This window comes from Choristoneura fumiferana, chromosome 17 (genome assembly GCF_025370935.1).
Source record: "Choristoneura fumiferana chromosome 17, NRCan_CFum_1, whole genome shotgun sequence".
Classification (NCBI taxonomy): Eukaryota; Metazoa; Arthropoda; class Insecta; order Lepidoptera; family Tortricidae; genus Choristoneura; species Choristoneura fumiferana.
This window is the reverse complement of record NC_133488.1, coordinates 7,287,128-7,309,529: the sequence shown is the minus strand read 5'-3', so window position 1 is coordinate 7,309,529 and position 22,402 is coordinate 7,287,128. Positions and strand designations below refer to the sequence as shown.

The 22,402-nt window shown below is 35.2% G+C and overlaps 1 protein-coding gene across 3 annotated transcripts in view; it reads right to left on the bottom strand.

Annotated features, from left to right (window-relative positions):
• Positions 1-20,363, bottom strand: part of gprs (speckle type BTB/POZ protein) — a 28,628-nt gene extending 8,265 nt beyond the window's left edge. The window contains exons 1-5 of one of the 3 annotated variants that reach the window (XM_074099797.1): positions 20,074-20,363; positions 11,416-11,609; positions 8,776-8,911; positions 8,272-8,310; positions 7,343-7,460 (exon numbers count right to left, since the gene is read on the bottom strand). In XM_074099797.1, the coding sequence (XP_073955898.1) occupies positions 7,343-7,460; positions 8,272-8,310; positions 8,776-8,911; positions 11,416-11,603 (481 nt within the window). In that variant the 5' untranslated portion in view covers positions 11,604-11,609; positions 20,074-20,363. Of the gene's footprint in view, positions 1-7,342; positions 7,461-8,271; positions 8,311-8,775; positions 8,912-11,415; positions 11,610-13,903; positions 13,991-20,073 lie in introns of those variants that run through there. The other 2 variants (XM_074099795.1, XM_074099796.1) reach the window with 2 other exon arrangements.
• Positions 20,364-22,402: the final 2,039 nt, after the last annotated feature.

Here is a 22,402-nt window from a genome sequence, read left to right as displayed (position 1 = left end):
AGATTCTAAGCATTGTAATCTTGAAACAGAATTATGTTTGAGTATTCGAGCTAATTTCCCTTAACATAATCTTGAACAAAGAAAATAAATAATTCTGTTTCGGCTGCTCTACAAACATAACATTTTCAACAAACAAGGAAAAAGCTTCTGCTCTATAAGCGAAAGGCATAATTTTTAAGTCATGTTACAACAAAGAAAAGTAAACTAAGTACATAGTAAGTAAGTAGTAGTATTTGTATGAAAAATACGAATGTTTGTCCTCGGGTCTTAGGTGTTTAATATATATTTAAGTATATACTTAATTATATTTATCCGTTGCTTAGTACCCATAACACAAGCTTTGCTAAGCTTACTTTGGGACTAGGTCAATTGGTGTGAATTGTCCCGTGATATTTATTTATTTATTTTATGTATTTAAGACAAAGTTGACAGAGCTACATTACTCGTACCAGATCTCTTATTGCGCGTGGTTGAAGCGCTTCGCGCTAACCTGGCCTATTTTTTTATGTCTTACTCGAGATCTAATTAATTATGTAAAAATATTATTTTGCTTCCTGATTGTTATGTCAAATGTAAGTATGTATTTCAATCCCTATACGCATTAAGATGGCATGATTAAGTACATATTTATAATTAACATTATGACAAAAATTTATTACCTATGCTAAATGAGCGTTATGTGTCAAAATGTTATGCTTAGCAACAGATAACTGTTGCATAAGCACTTATTGTTAGCTAAACGTTTTATTATGATTTACGTTATTATTATTGAGCCAGAACTTTGTTGTAAAAAAAAGTGTTATACTGATTGAACGGCACCTGTTTTTCAACAGTTTTTTTTTTAAATCCACCCTGTTGTTATTAAGTACAATTTCATTTACAATAAGCACTTGTTTATACATTAAATAAAAAAAAATACATGTGGAGTGTGGTATGCGTATATTGAAGCATGGTGTACGTTTGAATTTTTACGAAGAATGAATACTGAGTTTGAGTGAAGAACAAATATGATGTTATGGCAGTTGACGACGTACGACGAACGTAAACGGGCGTGTGTGTTTATTGTGTTTTTCTTTCTGACGTAATTCTTACGATTTGTAGCATTTTTTTTTCAAATTCGCTGGCTAATAAAGGCAACGAAAAACTACTGCTACGTTTTATTCACGAACTGGTTCCCACATTTTTGGGGGACATGAAAGCGAAAAAACGAAGCTAATTAAGTATTAACGTCATTATTTTATAAGAACATCAACACAAACAAAATACTAAAAATGATTATGTTTTAAAATAACCGGGATCAACGGTCACTCATAGTCACAAAATGGATAATTAATATTCAAATGGAACCCACATCAACTGTAAGTGACATTTGAGTCAACCAGAGTGTAAAATTGGCAATTTTGTACATACTCTGTTTTAACGCTTCTAAAAACCCAATGACTGCCTTGTTAATAAACTAAATAAAGTCGAAGTAGAATCTTATAATCCAATCCTGACATGTCTTACAGTTTATTACGACTAAAAAAAATCAGACCGAAAGATGAAAAGTTGGTCTATCTATTTACGTTTTGGGTGGCCTGTGGGTAGAGTGGTTTTATTGCTGTCATGTTAGCTTGCTTGTTAGTTATGACGCTTGTTTACGTAGGGTCGTTTCCCTAACGTCCACTCCGCTAAAAAGGACTAAAGGGTAAAGAAGATCTTACACACCCAATTAATGTTTGACCTAAAGTCACTCTAATTGGGAGTAAAAAAGTTCGTACCAAATACGATTGAAATTAAAAATGGTATTGAAATTGATAGATGATTTTAGCAATAGCGTGTTTTTAACCAATTCAATAATGAATTTAGCAAGTTGCGAAACAGAAAATTACGCTTCATGGAATATTGTCACGTCCTTTGCTGTTTGCTGGGCTGTTAATCACACGCCTCGGCGCTTGATTTTAATTGCCTCCCACGTGCGAGAATGGAGACTTTCGCTTCGCTTCGTCTTAATTTGCTTTAAAAACTCTTTAATTATTCTGTCAAAACTTAGAAAACATCTGGCTAAAATATTTTCGTCCGGCTAAAATATTTTGGCTGCCAGAGCGCTCGCTGTCTAAAGTCAAATTACCTAGCGATTTGATCTAGTTAAGTTAAATCATCATTCATCAGATATTAAAACTCGAGAACGATAAAGATGCCACATTCTAAAACCCAATAATACAAAAAAATAGATGTCAAATTATGAAAAGCGTGTCAAATTGCAACATAGTGTGTCATAGACAGAAAACTGTATACACATGTAAATTTTTCATTGTGCAAAATAAAGACACAAATACAACTGGCAAACGTTGAGATACATCTATAATGACGATATAATAAAAAAGTTAAAAAAATATAAAGACAAAAAAAACTCAAAATAAAAAAGTCGTATAAGGCATACTGTCATAGTGACATCGCATTAATGGTGAAGGGAATTCATTACAAAATTTCGGTCGAAAAATTTTACTGTCGGCCAGAAATAAAATGTTTCGATAGTACCATATAGTACAAAGGAACACAGGATTGCATTTAGTGACGCAAAAGGAAACAGGTGTAACCGTATACAATGTATATACTGACCCTACATTATATAAGGCTTAGGATAACAAAGGGACAGGGAAAACTCAGGGCAGAAGTACACCAGGTCAGCGCAACTTTGATGAAAGTTGCTTGTAAATTCGAAAGTTTTCATGAAAAAGCTTTTTTTTAGCTTTTTTTTAACAATAGGTACCTAATATTATAGTAGATTATCGTCGTGGCCTGAAAGTAGGCAATTGCTGGCTGAGTATGAGTATTAAACGGACGAGCTTGCGAGTCCGTTTAACTAATACGAAGCCAGCAATTGCTATTCCAGCCGAGACTAATATAAAGCTTTTCCCAAAAATGGTGAATAATTCTGATATAGAATAAACTTTTTCTCAAAATATATTATAAAATATAATTTTATTCCAATATTTTTCTTATGCTTTCCCGCCTTTTTTCATTAAAAATAAACTGCAGTTGTATTTTTCTACCAAAAACACCACAAGCTATTTCAGACCCAATAGAAAAAGTCCGGAGTTCCAACAAAATATCTGATACCGGCCATTAGACTTGGCAGTATACATACGACTTGTGCCAACATTTCCATGGCCTTTTTAACTTTAAAAAAAAATGTGACTGATTGCAGGCGCGCTAATTCATTATTGTCGAGCTAGCGCGCCTGCAATCTTTTTAACTTTTTAATTTTTCGGTAACCATAAACTATGCACTTCACCTTCTGATATGTTAAGAATAATGTCAACTTTTACGGTCATTTTTGAGAAAAATTTATTATTTCAGACCAAGTCCAGTTTCAGTCAAGGATAGTTAAGCATGACTTATTGACTACGTTAGTTAGTAAGCAGATACCTACATTAGACATAATTAGCCACACTAAAATTATGTCTTTCTATAAATGCACCATCTGGACTCCATGTGTACAGAGTTTAAGTGTCTACTCATTGCACAGGGTTTGTCTAAATTAGCTGCAGGAGGCTACTGGGACTGTCACGTGCCCGGCACATCAAACACGCTATTTTCTTGGCTGTTATTTTCTATGGTATAGTTAATCTGGTCCACAAATATCTACCAATTAGAAAAGGTATTTGTTTACACATACTTGATACACAGGGTAAAACACAATGAGAAAGAAAAATTAAAACCGGCCAAGAGCGTGTCGGACACGCCCAAAATAGGGTTCCGTAGCCACTACGAAAAAATCTTCCAAGTTTAGGTATATTTTATACCTTAGGCTGCTATTTACTCATCAACTAATAATAATTCTCAAGCAAACTTAGCCGTTATAGTTTTCCTTACAAGTTTGATGTATCATTCTGAATTTTTTCAAATTTTTCCGCCCACCGGTTTATATTTTAGAGGGGGGGACGCTCGATTTTAATGAAAATTTGCACTTTAAAGTTGAATATTTCACAAACTAATCACTGAATCGAAAAATCGTCTTAGAGAACTTTCACATTTATAATATTAGTAGGATAACGGATTTGCTTCTCTATAAAAAGTACAAGACCAGCCATACTCGTCATTTATTCATCGTTTTATATCGTATGCTTTTATGGTAAAATTAAGTGATTGCGTTGTGCAAAAAAGGTGCAATAAGACGCCGAGTTGCCGCCAACTTTTTTGAATTTGTGCAAATCGGCATGATCCAGAATTCTGTCGTTTCTCGCTAACACATTATAATGGGTCAGATTTAGGTGTTCTTTTTTTGACAAACGATACCATTTAAACTATTATTATGTGTGAATATCTTTGCGTTTCAAATTAAATGAAGTAGTCTATGATTAGACCTGATAAAATTGATCTTATAAAAGTGCTAATATGCAGTGAAACATTATCTAACAGTACATACTTAATTCATGTTATTTTATTTTGTATAGAAATAGAGGAGCTCATGATGACTCCGGTTGATATGATATGAGGGGGTCAAAAGCTGCTTGCCAGTTCTGTTAGCTTGAACTTGGCTTGACACGCTACCGCGTGTCTAGACGCTAAAAATGTATGTGGTGATATGTAGGTATGTATTGCTAAACTGGGCAAATACACCTAAAATTAATTAGCGAACAACACGGCAATGGATAGAACGCGCGGTGAGAACATGCTGCGTACTTTAATGAACCCGAAGCAGGCTTTAATTACACTTCAATATATTTTGGTATTTTAATTTTAGTACCTACCTATTATAGCCCAAACCCTCACAATTTGAGAGATGTTCTGTGCCTAGGATGGTAAATATATGGATCACCATTGAGAAGGAATGAAACATTGCCAGTGTGAATACATAGCTGTGGGATATTGACAATACTGCAATAATTAAGTTTTACTACTTTAAAATTTGTTTCTATTTGTGAGATCCTTTTAACTGGCTTTATTGATACTATAAAATAAGTTTTTTCCGTAATTTATAGCTGTTGGTTCTCCGAAAGTAAATAAGTCTTTGGTAAAAAAAAAACATACATAATGTTATATGCAGGTATTATATTTACAACCCTTTGGGAGGCCTATACTTTATGATAATGTATCAAATTTTAATTCAAGACTTGCAAGATTTGACCTTAATAAGAACCAAAAAACAGACATTGCAAGTGAAATACAAGCTTTAAAACAAAACTCCCTAACGATCTGTACGTCGGAAAACATCGCTTTGAGTTAAAACTTTTTCCAAAGGAACTTCGTTTGCATTTAAATGAATAAGCAGTAAATATGATCAAACTGAATTTGTAGCATTTTGTAGTAGGATATTATACTTTCCACTGATTTTGGTCTAAGATTATGGCATAAATAGTAGCGAGGTACTACATATATTATTTTTTAACACGTTGATGGAGCAATATTGTGTTCTTTTCTTGTTGTGAGACTGTTAATTTCCATTAATTAGAGCATTAAAATAAATATAATAAAATCCGAGTTTCATGGGAAACAAGTAGGGTAAAACCAGACAGGCGTTTATTACACTCGTCTAGCCCTTCCTGAGAAAAAAGGTCAAGACATTATTTACACGGACAACGTCCTTTACGTCCTATTAGTGTTTTTTTCCTTTATAGGTACAATAAATACTAGGAAATTCAATAAAAGGCAGTAAAACCATTATCGGTAGCTTTTTGTCAAAACTTCTAACGTTCTAACCTGAAACATTTAAAATCCGTAGCCTAAAGCCACGGCTCGGAACATAAAGGAGATAGTCATCACTCCGAGCGACTCGAAACTTTGCCGAATGGAAATGAATTCTTTTGGATTAAATACGATTCGTTGTTAAATCGGAAATTGAATCTTTGGTCCCATTTTACTTCTTTCTAGGCGAGTGAACAATTCATTTCGGACCGTTCGGGCTTTATTGGATTTTTTAGCGGTTATTCAGGCCGCATCGACGGCTTCGTTAAAAAAATATTTCAGCGATTGTAATTGGATTTTTAGGTTCCAATTTTAATAATGCTTCTCTGCCATTAAGACGAGTAAAAATAGAAACCTAATTTTTCTGCATTTTGAAATTTAAAATTGTTATTTTGTGTTTATTTTAGATACTTTATTCAAACTTATATAATACAATAACTGGAAAGATAAAATACCTAAGGACCGCAAATTTGATAAATTTTCAATCAGTTAAGATATTTTCTTTAGGAACAAAGGTACTCTGATTATACTGTTAAAATTTACTCTGTTCGCAGATGAATACTTCGATACAACTTAAAAGCTACTTACTTAAAGCAATGAAACTGTAGCTGTTTATTCAATAGAAATAAGATATCTCTTAGGAAAAGCGAACAAATAAGTCGAGATTGATTTTCAGAATTTGCTGAGGCGTAATTGAACGTTGTGTCAATATTTTTACCCGACTGCGAAGAAGGAGGGTTATTTCTTGTGATTTTTGCCTGTAATATATCTACCTAGTTAAATTCTGTACAAAATATATTTCCGTTTGAACAAATTACTCAATAGTCCTTTCGTAAGAAAAACTTTGTATTTACGTGTTTATTTCAATCAATACAACAGAATAAGAATAACAATTCGATTAATAAATACAGATACTGATACAAAAGACCAAAGTAGGTGACGTAGGAAGGTGGGTAAGAAATAAATGTACTGTGTCTATTAGTGGTGAAACAGCTTTGTATGTTTAGATATGCTAAAATGCTATGGTAAATATTATCGTATTAATATCTGCAGTTGACGACTATTTTGAATTATTCAATCAAAGTCAAAGAATCATTTTCCAACTAATCATTTGATAAATTATTATATGCAAAAAATTACCTGGGATTTTTTAAACCTCTTTTATGTTTTAGGCAAGTATTTCAACGGCATATTTTAACTTAAACATATTTAAATATTATACAATATTTCTATGCAGTCACCTGTGCTTTAAAAAAACTTTATTTTAACACAGTTCGCTATTTGCGGGATCGCTAATCCGCATTAGCTCCAACTATCCCTGAACCATAAATATCCAACTTAATTATGCCTTAGATATTGCTGCCCTTCGCTCGCTCGACAAATTTGAAAGTAAATTTTGCAATATAAAAATTTAAATTTATTTGACAATTTATTCGCCTTAGCCAATCATTTGCTAGATAATTATCACCACATAAAATCTGATTAAAATTTTCTATTTATTATATAATAAGTATTTTCATATTAAACTTTACCAATAAAAATAACCAAATGAAACAGAAACCTTGACGCTAAGTGAAATTTGGGAAAATAGGAGAAATCAAGATAAGTAATCCTTTTGTCGGTTGCAAATCCTTTTGATGCTCAAACATATTCAAACACTGACAGAACTTACCAAGCAGAGTCCGCGGCTGTAGTGTTACACATCCAGTGTGAATGTATTCAATCAACTGACGGAAAACATCGGGTTCAAACTCTTCAATGATCAGGGTCTGATGTTGCTGCGATGAAGGCTGTGTAAAAAAAAACTGTAAACACAAGCTCCTCACACGTAACGAAACTATCAAGAAATGCAAGAATTCAGAAATTGAACTTTTTGAGTACTAAATTACAAGTCAAGCGCAATGTATAATAAAATTACTGAAAGAAAATTTGTGCGCATAAATTGTGATAAAACCTTGATAAAATGATAGTAAAAAATTTAATGATTGATGGGATATTGAGTTCGTCGGCATGCTTAATAATTTATTTACAACACGAATTGCAAATTATGGAGAAAATAAGAGAAAAGATGTTGAAGTTCGCAGATAACAATATATATTCTCTGTCCTTAAATAACTTATAGAAATATCACAACACTTAAATAGATAATTATGATTCTTACCTGCTTTCAGTAATATAATTATAATAAAAAGAGAATAAAATCAACAATGATTTCGCATCATAAAATATAAACACGAAATACAAGTACTTACTTAAGAAAAAAAAACAATAATCATTCTAATATTTTTCTGTGGGTACATAAATAAACTGGTGAATTCAATACCATGAAATGCATTATTTTTATAAAAACCACATTTATATTCATTAATACGAGTACTTACCTCCAATTAAATACAAAATAAATATCAAAGTTGACATGCAACATCAATCGTGTCATCCTAAGTATAATGAAACAATGAACTGTTCTATAGAAGGTTCAATTTGCAGAGACGAATCAATTCAAACTAAGTACAAAAAGTAATAAAAATTTGTACAAGAACATTGAATAAATTTATAGCGATAATTTTGTGATCCCTAAAACACCGTTAATTTAGTTTTTACCTCTTGAATTGGTGCCAATTGCTGCGCGAAAGCGGACCTCTGTTGTGGAAATAACAAAAGCATTTATCTTCATATTTTTTCTTAAACATCTAACCAAGGTCTCTTTGACTTCTCTTTAATGTAATTTAAACTAGATAATCAGAATTATCTTTAATAAATGTCAAGTTGTCCGTATTCAATTTCTTCAAACGAATTTCCTACTGAAACCTTTAAATCGTCGTAATCAAAACTTCTGCGATAAACTTCGCGAATATGTTTTTCTTGTTACGGGGTTATAGAGTCTATAAACGATATTCTATCAGGAAAAATGAAGGAATCTGGTTTAGTACAGGACTCGGGGGATTTTTATTCCTTATCATTACGTTCAAGCAAAGCCAATAAAGGACTTATTAGGACGGCATCTTTACTATACTTTTCAACACAAAATTTATTAGAAAGGGGTTTGTAACATGTAGCATTCACAAACTAGCACGGGTATATAAGTTACTTGATTAATAGTTTTACCTGTTGTGCTGCGTTTTGTAGGTTAAGAAGTGGTTCGGATGATCGCTTCAAAAAGAGCCGTAGTTTATTCTCACGTGGAGCTGGTTCCTTCTTTCTTTGCGGGCTTGGAGCTTGATACAGCATTTTCTGGAATACCCTACAATACAAACAAATAAAATACCATAGACTTCTTCTTCGTAACTTCGTTAGTAAATCCTATAATTAACAACTGTAAATTAACATCCTTAATATTCCGTAGCCCTTTGTAGGAGGGAAAAAAGTTACGAGGAATGGCGAGCCGCATACGTCAAGTTAACTACAAAACAACGTGACCAGTCCAGTCATGCCTGGAATCTCATCCGTCGCTTTTATGAGCAAATTCTCTTTAGTCGTTTCAAATTTCGGGGCTGAGTGCTTTTACTCTCAGCCATAATAAATTTTAAATATGTTATGTTTTGTGAAGCTATTTTTCATAAAAGCTTAATCAAATTCTTTACTTTAGTTCAGGAGTGTTATTTACGTGTCTAAAAATAAAAATAACGGTCCAATTTCTAAAAGGAATCCAGAATATCACGGAAATCCTTCAATCGTAGCAAGGATAAGAGGCCTCAAGTCGTCGCGTCGTAAAAGGATTTTGAAGGATTTGTAAATATAGTAAACGGGAATTTTCGGGCGATGGTAAGTTATATTCGCTTTTTATACTATAAAACAGCGATTTATTTTCACTGAGTTGATATTACGAGTCTTAATAGTGTCATCCAAACATTACCAATTCTCGTCAAAGACTAATTTGCATGAGCTGAAAGCTTTCAACGCCGACATCGACGAAATTATCATTATTGGTAATCGATTAACGAAAATTGATTTGCTATGTCAAAGTTATGTATTCAAAAAAAAGATTTACTAATGCCTTTTTAGGTAGAATTTAATAAGTGTGCCGTGGTCAATACCATGCAAAATTTATACAGTAATGTTGGTATTTGCATTACTAAATGAAATTAAGTGCGCTGATGACACTTTCAAACACGGATTTCCTGTAATATCTGTAATGTATGTCACATCAAGCACGTCTCACCTTACAATAGATTTATTCCATTCTATATTCCCTCCTTGGACTCGGACCCACTATCGATTTCATTTCACCGATTGATAACTTCCCACCTATTCATAATTTGCTTCTAGTATGTATGCACCTGCATTGGTTTCTTTGAGATGTTTACATTTGTCAATAATTGTGTAGCAAATTCTAGAGATAAATCTTTTTTTATTTTATAAAAGAAATAAAGCACTACTTTTGGAATCTGGAATCTATTTTCGAAATAACAAAGTGATATCAAAATTGGACAAAGTTTAACAAAAAGGATCCAAAGCACTGTCATGTTATTCTTTAAATTCGCTTTTGTTCATACTGAAAGTAGAAAAATCCAAAATTAAAAAATAATTGTTGAGGGTTGGATCCTTTTTGCTAAACTACGTCCAACTTTACAATATTACTGTAGTCATCTTGCAGGAAAGAATAATGTAGATCTTATCATTATTGATCTGATTTTAACACTAAATCGAATTTTTTGTTCTAGAAGTGGCTAAATATTATATTATCTAATTCAAAGTTTTGATTATTTAGTCCAGCAAATGAAAGTTTGCGGCAACTTTCTAAGATTCAACTCGTATTTTAAGCTAAACATAGAGTTACACTATTTTATAACTTAAATAATGTAATGGCTATTTAAACTGAAATGTTAACGTAATAAAATAAGATCATCCTGGTAATGAGAACTTTGTAGTTCTACCGTCGTAGTAACAAGATACGTAGGCCTAATTAGAGATCCTCCTCGGAAAAGATAAGTTTATTTACAAGAATCCTTTGCCCTGTTTCGTTAATTAAAGCGGAAAACAACTTGTATCTAATTAGTCTACTACGCGGAAAATTTAAATAAAAAAGGAGATTAAAAGTTATTTTTGATATTCATTCGAAGAATATCTTCTAAGTATACCGAAAAAAGTTATTTTTCTCAGAATGTATATTTTAGGTTTGCAATTTAGTTTCTTGGTATAAATGGAGTTATGAGGTGTAGAAAAGAAACATTTTTTCGTATCGCATTCGTTATTTATGTTACCATAAGATAAAGTGACCGAGTGCTAAATAACCAACAGTAGGAGCTAGGGTTGAATTAGGTCCACTAAGGAAGAACTTTTCGATATTCTTACGAAATAGGGAGCTATTTTTTTATTATTTAATGAGAGAAAAGCTACGGGACAGAGCTTGTATATTAATATTTTTATTTTCTATTACTGATTTGACATCAAAACAAGAAAGTATTGTTAACTTTCAGGGTAAGTAAAATATTCAGCTGGTAATAATAGAATAGATTAGAATAAATTTATTTGGTGTAAAAAAAGAGTATGTAACAGTCGAACCATTTGAATCTTGACCCACTAGAAGTAGTAGAATGCTCTCACAATTAATGTCACAATCAATTCCCTGGTCAAGCAATGCAATCTCACTATGACTTTTTCCACGGTAGGTCACGATTCAGTTGGTTCGACAGTACATGAAATCTTGATCATAATCATAAATAGGAAATATAGTTAAATTGACAATTCAGTACATGAACGTAACTACCACATGCATGGTGACTCTGAAATGTAACAAGTTAATACCTGCTTCTCGCTGCCAGGACAGCTTTAACGGCGCACACAGGCTCCCTGGTGTCACCCACAAGGAAGGTGACATCACACAGCTCCGGCATGGAAGCCAGGAACTTCATGTCCTCAGCCAGACCTGACTTGTTCTCGAAGGTGCTTAGGTCAGGCTCCGCCTCCATAGCTGCTAACGCCCCGCTTCGCATTGACGACTGCAAAGAAATAATTTTAATTATCCCAGCCTATATAAGTCTCACTGCTGGGCACAGGCCTCTTCTCAGAATGAGAGGGCTGGGCCGAAGTTCCCACGGGGGCTGCGGATTGGGAATTTCACAAACACCATTGAATTGCTTCGCAGGTGCAGGTTTCCTCACGATGTTTTCGTTCCCCGTGAAGATCTTGGTAAATATTTGTATGGTGTTAAGCACGATGGTGTAAAAAGACAAAGTACAAAAGTATGCAGCTACTTTTGACGCTGACCATACAAGATGTGTGTTTTTATTTGTCTCGCTAAAATCATATTTGGGCTACCAAAATATTTCATGATAATGATGATGATGATGTTATTGATATATTTTGGCCAAATAGCCAGATTGGTTTCCAATAAATCTAAGATATAAAACATGTTACATTAAAAAAAATCAGTATCTAAAATTGAGTTCCTATTATTATTTTCCGTTTAACAGTTTTGTCTTCAAGGAACACTAAAGACACTCTTTGAAAAAGAAGTTTTATCAAATCGGCTTGACTTGTCATAAAGAATCACGAACCTTTTTGTCGGTTTAGCTAAAAGGTAAAGATTCGGGAAACCTTTACGTGAGCCTGAGTTTTGATGTTCAAAGCATTAATACTCATATTTTATAGATTACATAACAATTACCTGTAGTTTTTTCTCGTTTTTCGGGAGTCATAGCCAAGGGGTTGAAATGGAACCCTGTTTTTATGCTCATCTGTTCATTTGTAAGTCTATTCTACCACATAACTGTACCTTTTGAACCTTAGTAGACAATTTGTTATTTTTATGTGTTTTACGATAGTCATTACGTTTACAAACGGAGTCTCATTAATAGGATCCCGCTGGCATCCCTTGGGTAGGGAACCTTAAACATGAAAGACGTTGCCTTGCCTTGTACTATCAGCCAAATTTAATAATGTGGTCTACCACACTAAAGTTGGTAATCGTTTGTATGTCATAAAACAATAATGCCAATAGACGTGTCTGTCAACTTGAAAGTTCGACTGTAGCGACATATACATTTGATGGAAACTTGTTTTAAAATTGATAGACCATTTATTTGGCTGAATGATGGTACGGTAAAAAAATATATTTTCTGCTTATTTTTCCTGGATCCTTTATTGTCTATTAAATAATCGCTTTTTTTGTTGTATCACTTATGACAGCAGTTTTAATACATAATATGATTTCACAAAAGTAGTTTTAAGTAGTCCGAAAACCAACACAGTCTAAAGTGCAATCCAGAATTTCAAATTCGATACAAAATACAATATTATGATTTGTGCATTGATCTAAACTATGCATAAAAGACCACGATTTACATAAAAGCTATAATAATCTCGTATAATACTAATACAGTCAGCAACAAATATATATAGCCAAAGTGTCAAAAATATGTATACAGGATTTTAACGTTCAGGCAATGAAGTCATATATAGATATTTTGGCACTTTGGCTGTATTAATATCTTTGTTGCTGACTGTACCATATCATTGGAAGCTCATTAATAAAGGTTATGGCAACCAAATCGAAAATTAATATACTTAAGTACATATCTACTGGCTATGTCAATCGAACTAAAAAGGCACTGTGTATAAAATTAAAATCAATACTCGGAAGCTTAAAAGACTTTATGAAAAAACTTTGACAAAGAGATGAAAATAATTTCCGATTCGTAATTAAGTCTTGTACGATGGAAAACTTCAGATGGATGAGATAGAAGTTTTTTTCCTCTCGTCATAATTTCCGGTATAGCTAGGTCCCGAACAAGGAAGGAAGACAAGAAACATGCCATAAGTAGTACTTAAACCGATTACGTCTAAGTAATCTTGATAAATTATGACGCTTGGAAAAAAATGGATGAAAAAATTCTTGCCACGAATTTCGCTTTTGTAACAAGTTGTGTAATATTAAATGATATTGTAACGGATACTCACGTCTTAAATCGAGTTTAGTGATTCAGGACGTGAGGATAGTTTTTTCATGTTCAAAGTTGTGTAATGAAAAATATTGGTTGGGAGATTGATTTTTTGAGCTACTTAGATAAATATACTTTTGTAATCGATCTGGACAGCAAAACTAGCTGATGAATGACTTTCAACAGCTTACTTAACTTTTCGAAAATATTACATGCTACTACAAAAACAGAGAAAGCAAAAAAAAATTAAGTATAGTAAAAAAAATCTCTGTTATGTTATTAATTATAATTGTTTCTCAAAAATTGATCACTATATAATATAACACCAAATTAGAATCAGAAAAAATACCAACATCATCTAAGCTGAAGTGTCTGGTTATTGTTAGATCCATTTTGTTTTTTTTTTCACGGCAGTATATTAAGTTCGGAAACGACTGCACGCCGCGACGTTCGAATTTCGACTGGCAGGAGGATATGGAACCTCAGTTTATAATACCCTGCCGTCCAAGTTAAAAGAGAAAAGTACGTACCGTGGAATGCTTTTGATGCTTTTTCACGTTTCCTCCATTATAAGTTATAATAGTATCAGTAATAAACATGCGTAAACACAAATTCATTCATTTTATGCTTAGAAAAAGTGCAATGTTCGTGATTATTGGTAGATATTTTAAGTTTGTCGTTTTCACTGTTTGTTTTCTGTAAAATATCATGCATTTCTGATGGTCCCAAAGGAAGACCAGCGCTATTCGCAAGGTTGGCATTATGCTAATTTAGGTCCATTTCGTGGCCGTGATACGTAATTTTTTACTTGTCTATTTCTCTTCTTTGTGTGACATTTCATGAATACTTATATGTTTTTTTTCTTTCTTTATTTCTTTAAAGTTTATTGGCCGAGAGGGTAAACTCAATAATATAGGGAAGTAAGGTGTGGAGTCCCACAGAGTTCAGTACTGGGGTTTTAATGGGAGTCTCATATATGACCCAGTCTTGCGAGGTGTTCTCCCGCGAAAGTAGGTTTGCAGTGTGCTATGCAGATGACTTAATGTGCTCACCGAAGAAGATACTTTTGCTTTTGCTTACCTACTTCTTAGTGACTGTCTAGCGGAATAGAAGCACTTGGTTTAAAAGCACCTCATATAACCCCCATCCTGTGGTTCCATCGTTTGCCGAGAAACAGGAAAGCACCTACCCTGCAACTCCGCTTATTATGGCGTCTGTGCCAGAGCGGTTTTTTTATTCAACTGGATGGCAAACGAGCAAGTGGGTCTCCTGATGGTAAGAGATACCGCCCATAAACATCTGCAACACCAGGGGCATTGCCTAAGATGGGATGCCTCAAGTGCCAGTAATTTCACCGGCTGTCTTTACTCTCCACGCCGAAACACAACAGTGCAAGCACTGCTGCTTCACGGCAGGATTAGCGAGCAAGATGGTGGTAGCAATCCGGGCGGATCTTGCACAAGGTCCTACCACCTAGTAACCTAGTAGTGGATAACCACTACCATGAGGTTAAGGTAGGTATACGTAGGGTTTTTTTATTGTGAGAAGGAGGCAAACGAGCAAGCGGGTCATCTGATAGGAAATTAAAACCACTGCCCATAGTACCAACTACTCAAGGAGACTCATTCGTCCGTTGCATTGGTGCGTTGTTGTTGGATTTCGAAAGGAAAGGTTTAGACTTGTACCATGCAACGTACTGAACGTCTCACTTTGTTTATGGCCGGGCGCGAGCACATAAAGTGACGGCTTTCATTTCCTCTAAGTGTTTGCAATTAGAGATTTACGGAATTCGACTGAAATTTTTGTCACGAATCACTATTTTAAGTCTAGATCAGACGTTTTCAACCGACGTGCCGCGTATATTTTCAGGTGTGTCGCGATTGCCGCGAAGTATATGCTGCATTCAAATCATGAATAGCTATTTTAATGATAAAACAGTACGAAAACAACCCACTGTCCGTAATGCTATACAGTCAGCAACAAATAGTTATACTGTTACTGGTGTTGATACTGGTGCGCCGTGAAACTTAGATGAACGAAAAGTGTGCCATTAAACCCAAAAGGTTGCAAACTCCTATTCTAGACAAACGCCAAAGGGGACAAAGCTGTTGCTTGTTACTTGAAATACGATATGTGCCGTTAGACATGCGAGAGATTATAGAAAGAGTCAGTGAAGAAAAGCGTCTAATTCAAAGTTCTAAGAAGTACCTATGTTTCAAGCTTTCTCATTTAATTGAGTTTGAATAATTTTGATTTAAAGTAGGATCCTAAACAACAGCTAGGATAGTCATACTATTTAATACTTATTACAAATGCGAAAGTGTGTTGTTCCGTCTTCCATACGTATATATAGCGATATATATATTATATATACTATAATATTATAAATGCGAAAGTAACTCTGTCTGTCTGTCTGTCTGTCTGTCTGTCTGTCTGTCTGTTACGCTTTCACGCCTAAACCGCTGAACCGATTTTGATGAAATTTGGTACAGAGATAGAATAGACCTTGGGAAAGAACATAGGCTATCTTTTATCGCGAAAAAGAGGCTTTAAGGGGTTGAAATAGGGGATGAAAGTTTATATGATGGAAGTTCGTCGCTGTCGAAGATAAAACCATGAAACTTGGCATTTAGGCATTTAATCCATACTATCCATACTAATATTATAAATGCGAAAGTAACTCTGTCTGTCTGTCTGTCTGTCTGTTACGCTTTCACGCCTAAACCGCTGAACCGATTTTGATGAAATTTGGTACAGAGATAGAATAGACCTTGCTGTGACCTTGGGAAAGAACACAGGCTATCTTTTATCGCGAAAAAGGGGCTTTAAGGGGTTGAAATAGGGGATGAAAGTTTATATGGTGGAAGTTCGTCGCTGTCGAAGATAAAACCATGAAACTTGGCATTTAGGCATTTAATAAGAAATAAGTCGATATTTGGTTGAGCTTTTTTGAAAATTCGACCTGTGAGGGGATGAAAGTTTATATGGAAGATCGTCATTCATCATCATCATCATCAGCCTATGTTCGTCCACTGCTGGACATAGGCCTCTCCCATGGCACGCCACTGAGCACGATCCTCGGCTATTCTCATCCAGCTCTTGCCAGCCGCCCTGCGAAGATCATCGCTCCACCGAGTCTGAGGACGTCCTACGCTACGTCTGTCGATCCGTGGACTCCACTCAAGATCGTCATTGTCGAAGATAAATCGGTGGTTCTTTATGAAACTTGGCATTCGGGCACGTGATAAGAGATACATAGATATTTGTTCGGATCGGATCGGGGCGGAGGCAGGGTGGCAACGGAGTGGAGCGGAGGCAACGGATGGAGCGCAGACAATGCGGGCTACAGCGGAGGCAGTGAATTAGAGCGGAGGCAGTGGATCGGAGTGGAAACAACGGAGCGGAGGCATCGGAGCGGAGGCAGCGTGGCAACGGAGTGGAGCGGAGGCAACGGATGGAGCTGAGACAATGCAGGCTGCAGCGGAGGCAGTCAAGTAGAGCGAAGCTGAGGCTGGCGGAGCGGAGGCTGGTGGAGCGGAGGTCGGCGGAGCGGAGGCTGTGGAGCAGAACGTAGTGGACGGTGCTGAGCGGAGCGGAGACGGATGGTGATGATAGTGGTGCTGATTATGATGATTGGTGATGATGATCGATGATGATGAATAACAAAAAAAATGTTTATAAAAAATGTCTCATTTGAAAACTTTACCTGCGGGGGGGATGTTAGCAGAGGGGATGATGCAGTGTTAGCAGAGCCTATTAAGCTCATAAGAAAAATGTACGCAATGTGAGGTGTGAGGAAAATTATGATTTTCAGATTTTTCTTATTTATTGTGCTATAAGAGCTACCTTTATGCAAAATTCCAAGTTTCTAGGACAGCCGGCAGTGCGCTATAACTTTTTCTGTTAAGGCGATTTGTATGAAAACACCTTTTTAATGACTGTAGCCAGTTTAATACATCAGTAACTGTAGCTTTTGATTGCATTGACTTAGAAGTTTGATTTTTTCACAGCTATCGGGACTATTGACCTGAGTTTTGGATTTAATTTCAACTAGATACCTATACCCCGCGCGTTTACGAGATAAAGGGACAGACAAGCGGACGGACAGCAAAGTGATCCTATAAGGGTTCAATTTTTTCCTAATGAGGAACGGAACCCTTAAAAGCATTTGTTTTGGCGCTATTCAAATTACAACCTATTTACTTGAAAATATGGGGATGAAAGTTCTTACGGAATTCCAAACATATTTACTATAAGTATATTTATCGGAACTATGTGTAGCTAAAATGCCGTCTTAATTATAATCCTACCCTCCTAACTTACAATAAAGGACGTAAGGTGTCAAGAGTTCACTATGAAGAATGAGTCCTTTTGTGTTGGCAGGGTAGAATACACGTCGTTTTGCTAAAATGTGGCTACCCGCAAAATAATTATGTTTTACTAAAGAACATGGATGGATGGAAGAACAAAAAAAAATTTATATTCATAGCAATGTATTGAAATGGTTATTTTCAGTAAACCGTAGAAGTTTCTATGTGCTATTATTGGCAGAATAGGTAGCCTAAATACATTAAATACTTCCCAAAGTTACTATTCCACGCGGACGAAGTCGCGGGCAAAAGCTAGTATATTACAAATGCGAAAGTGTGTGTGTTTGTCCGTCGTTCACGTCGTAATGGAGCGACGGATCGACGTGATTTTTGGGATAGAGATAGTTTATGGGCCAGAGTATGACGTAGAGGCTACTTTTTATCCCGGAAAAATGCACAGTTCCCGAGGGAACTGCGCGCGATAACCGAATTCCACGCGGGCGCTAAGCAAAGCTAGTAATATAATATAAATACTTTTATTTTTTAAGTTATTTAAATAATTAGCCTGTGTCAATTTAAATACACACTTAAAAGAAATATTCAAATAAAAAGTTTCCTCTTTGAATAGCTAGGCTAATTCTTTGTCCGAGGAAGCTGCCAGCTCTTCGGTCACCTGTGACGTCTACTAATCTTTTTCTTTAAGAAGTTTTAAAGCGCTAGGACCCCACGGACCAAGGGTCTCGACACCGAAAGAGACAAAGACACATATTCGGTGCCTAGACCCCTGTATTTGGATATTTTTGTCTCTTTAAATATTGTATTTTGTTATTATATTAATATTAAAATACAAAGCAAACAGACTTACAAACTTTCATATTTATAATATTAGTGGGATGCGAATGTGTGTTCTCGAGTGTTGAATGTTTAATATGTATTTTAAAAATACCACCAAAAATTCCGTCCAAAAATAATCACCTTGCATTAACATTAACTGTATTTTTTTTTTATTTGAAACTAATTAACAACGATGCAAATAATCGATCCTCAAAATATCCACATCTGATGTTCTAGCACATTGTATATGTGAATATGTTTGTTTGTATGCCTAGTACCTACCTACAGCACAAGCTTTCCTGTGCATGGGACTAGTTCCTAGTGACCTAGGTAAATTGGTGTCATTGTCCCATCATAATCATTTATATCGTCACCGGATATGTGGCAGCTCCAGCCGCATAAAGCTAGTAAAGACACTTAGTTACCGATAAATGGGGCACGTGTGTAGCGACCCGTAAACCGATCGCGTCATCCCTTATAATATTGATTTTATGCTTACTTCGAGTACATTATTGAATGTGTTATAATAGCCAAAAGTTTACTTGAAAACAAAGGTATTGTTTGAAATAAACTTATGACAAACTCTATTTCATTTCATTTAAATAAATTAACTTTTTAATTCTGTGAATAAGTACGAGTAAATAGGTACTAGGTACTGTTGTTAAGAACAAAGAACATGACCGTTTTTTTTTTGGATGTCGCGTCTTACAGTGCTCATATCGGTGTTGTTATCTAAGCTTATTTCTGTCAAGCTCCTTTTATTGAGTGTCATTTCTTTTTTCTTTATGAGAGATAGTACACAAGCGCAATGTTAGAGCAAAATATAACGAACTAGAGTTTACCCGCGGCTTCGCACGCGTAAACTATTCGATCTGGTAGTTACAATTGAAATTCCGGCATTTTACAAAATTCCCCTGGGGTATCCTAAAATTTATATAGGATCTTCATAGAGGTAGTGAACAACTTTACTGTAGGTACAAAATTTCAAGCCGCCCAGCAGTTGAAATTTCAAGATTTTATCTTTATCCCGGAATAACGGGATAAAAAGTAGCCTATGTGTTATTCCAGACGTCCAGCTATCTACGTACCAAATTTCATCTAAATGCGTTCAGCCATTTTAGCGTGAAGGAGTAACAAACATACACAAACACACAAATTTTCGCATTTATAATATAAAAGTAGGAAGTAGGATTCTGTAATGGGTTTAGTATAAAATGGTAAAGGTATTTTTAAAAGAAAGTTGCAATTGTCCGCGCTGAGACAGACAACCAGATGTTCGTGCCACGCCAAGTTGTCTGGTGTAACGCCCACCCAAAAACTATACTATACGTATATCTACTGCCAGTTATCAGTTAACTACAGGCAAACACAAAACCTACCTGTTGATGTGACTCCTTTCACCGGCCTATAGGCACGAATTCAATACTCTCTAACACTTCATCGAAATAGTTACAAAAGTCAATAAACCAATTAAAAACACTGATATGTTAGTTCTTTTTTAATATTTTCAATTGTTTGTATACTTGACACTTACACACGTGATAGTATTTTGTTTTAACCAAGACTAGCGGGCTGGGTTGCGTTAACAAATTAGAAAAAGGCTAACTATTAACTAGCAACAGCTTATTAAAAAAGCTAGAAAGATTTTTGCTACCTGAAACTACATAACAGATAAACTGTGGGGCGGTAAAGCGCATGCTCGGCTACTGCGCATGTCAGGATTTGACATCAATATGACACCGCGAGACGAGTAAGGTCGCCTTTCAATGGACAAAGGTATTCATGAATGAACGGAAATGGCCGAGAGAGCCGCATCTTTAATGGAAAACTCCACTGCATCTTTGGTTAATCCTTCATATTGGTCCGCCTTAACTTGCGATGCTTTTTTTGGCAACTACGCGTCTTACAGAAGAAAAGAAAATAAAAAAGTTTACAAACAATAATAAACAATGCACACTTAATAAGTAAATTTAAGACCGTATAAAAATAATATTAAACAAAGGAAAATCTTATTTAGTGTCATTCGAGTCCCATTTGTTTTGTAGAGGTAGACTAATAGTTTTATAGTATAGGTTTGAACTCTTTTACTTCACAGATTCAAATCTGACAGAAATGCGATCAACTTGCTCAATAGTAGATTAATAAATAAAGGTTGTAATTGATCGTTTACACTCTACTTTTCATCACAAATGCGAGGAAATAAAAAAAACCGTTCTAAATGTATACGCAATTTGTAATAGAGCGGAAGAAAATTTATCGCGCCAAACCATCTTTTGTTTTTAGATATTTTTAATGGCCTCGCGCTCTTTGGCTTTGGCACATTCAGCCAGCACTGGCCAGCAGCATTATGCCAGCATTGAGGTTTGGAGGTAAGTATTACGCATTACAATCTCCTTGTTTACCAGTTCGTTAATACAAAGGAGTACCATTTGATTTTTAAAACTTACATCCCCAAAGATGTAAATCGAATTTACATTACGGATTTCAAGTTAAATGCAACCTATTTTCTGAGCTTAAGTGATGAAAATAATTATTTATTTGGAATTGAAAACCAAGTTTACAGACATCTACTGAAAGTTATTTGCATTGCGAACTAAGCAAAGGCAGAAAATTTTGCTTGAATTAGTTGAACGGTGAGCAAGCCTTCGAGCTGTGCTTTACAAAAATTCAAGCGAGGAAATATAGATGGCGCTGTTTCAGGGTAGCACTGAAAAGATTTTTCAAAGTGTTTCACTGCGTACTTCTTTGACTACCTCGCTCTACCACGCTTTCTTGCTTAAAATACAAAATCGATTGTGATGAATTTTATTTTAGTTTTAGTTTAACACTCTGTGTGAAGGATAGAATAGTTTTTATCCCGGAAAAATGTATATTCCCGCGGGAGCGTGCTAAATAAATTATTCGCAGACAAAGTCGCGGCCAACAATTAGCTATCTATCGTTAATGAACTCAACGTTTGGCATAAGTATAAACAAATTTAAGAGTAGGAAAAACGAATAAAAATTAGTGAATTCAGCGTGACCTTTTTTTAAGTCACCTACCAGCTTGAAGTCATTCTGATTTAGTGCTCCCACAGACTACAGACGTATTTGTAGGCCCATAGTTTAGTCCTTTGTGTTGTAAGTGCACACACTGGGCCAATTTATCTAGGTCTGCTGATCCCTTAGAGCTTGCTGGTTGGAAAGCAAATACTATAATGTATACCTATACGATAAGCTTTGTGTGAACTGAATCTGTTGGTCGAGTTGGCCGACTAAGCAATGAAGTATGCGCGCGTGAAATACGTACTGTCATTTAATACATAATAGCACCCGCACCCTCCTCACGCAGTGCTGGGGGGCTACTAAGAAATTCTAAAATTGAAGTTGCCCCTCTCACTTTCGTATTAGGGCTATTAGATGATATAAAACAAGCATGCCAAGCGGGCGCACATACTTGCACATTTCACGGTAGTTTTGAATCTTGGAAAAAAAAATTGTAGCACCTAACGCAAAAATATGGCTCTTGAATGGCTTCGCAGGTTTACTTAAATACATCCATATATTCGTTAGTGAAGCTGATGTCTAAAGTGCTTTTAATGGAAGCATTAGGGCAGACTCTACTACTACCAGTGATTAAATGTAGCGAGGATACCGGCTAGACGTCTTAATCTACGTACGAAACAAGACATGTTTTTATAAGTATCTATAGCGGTGCTGTGCACGACTT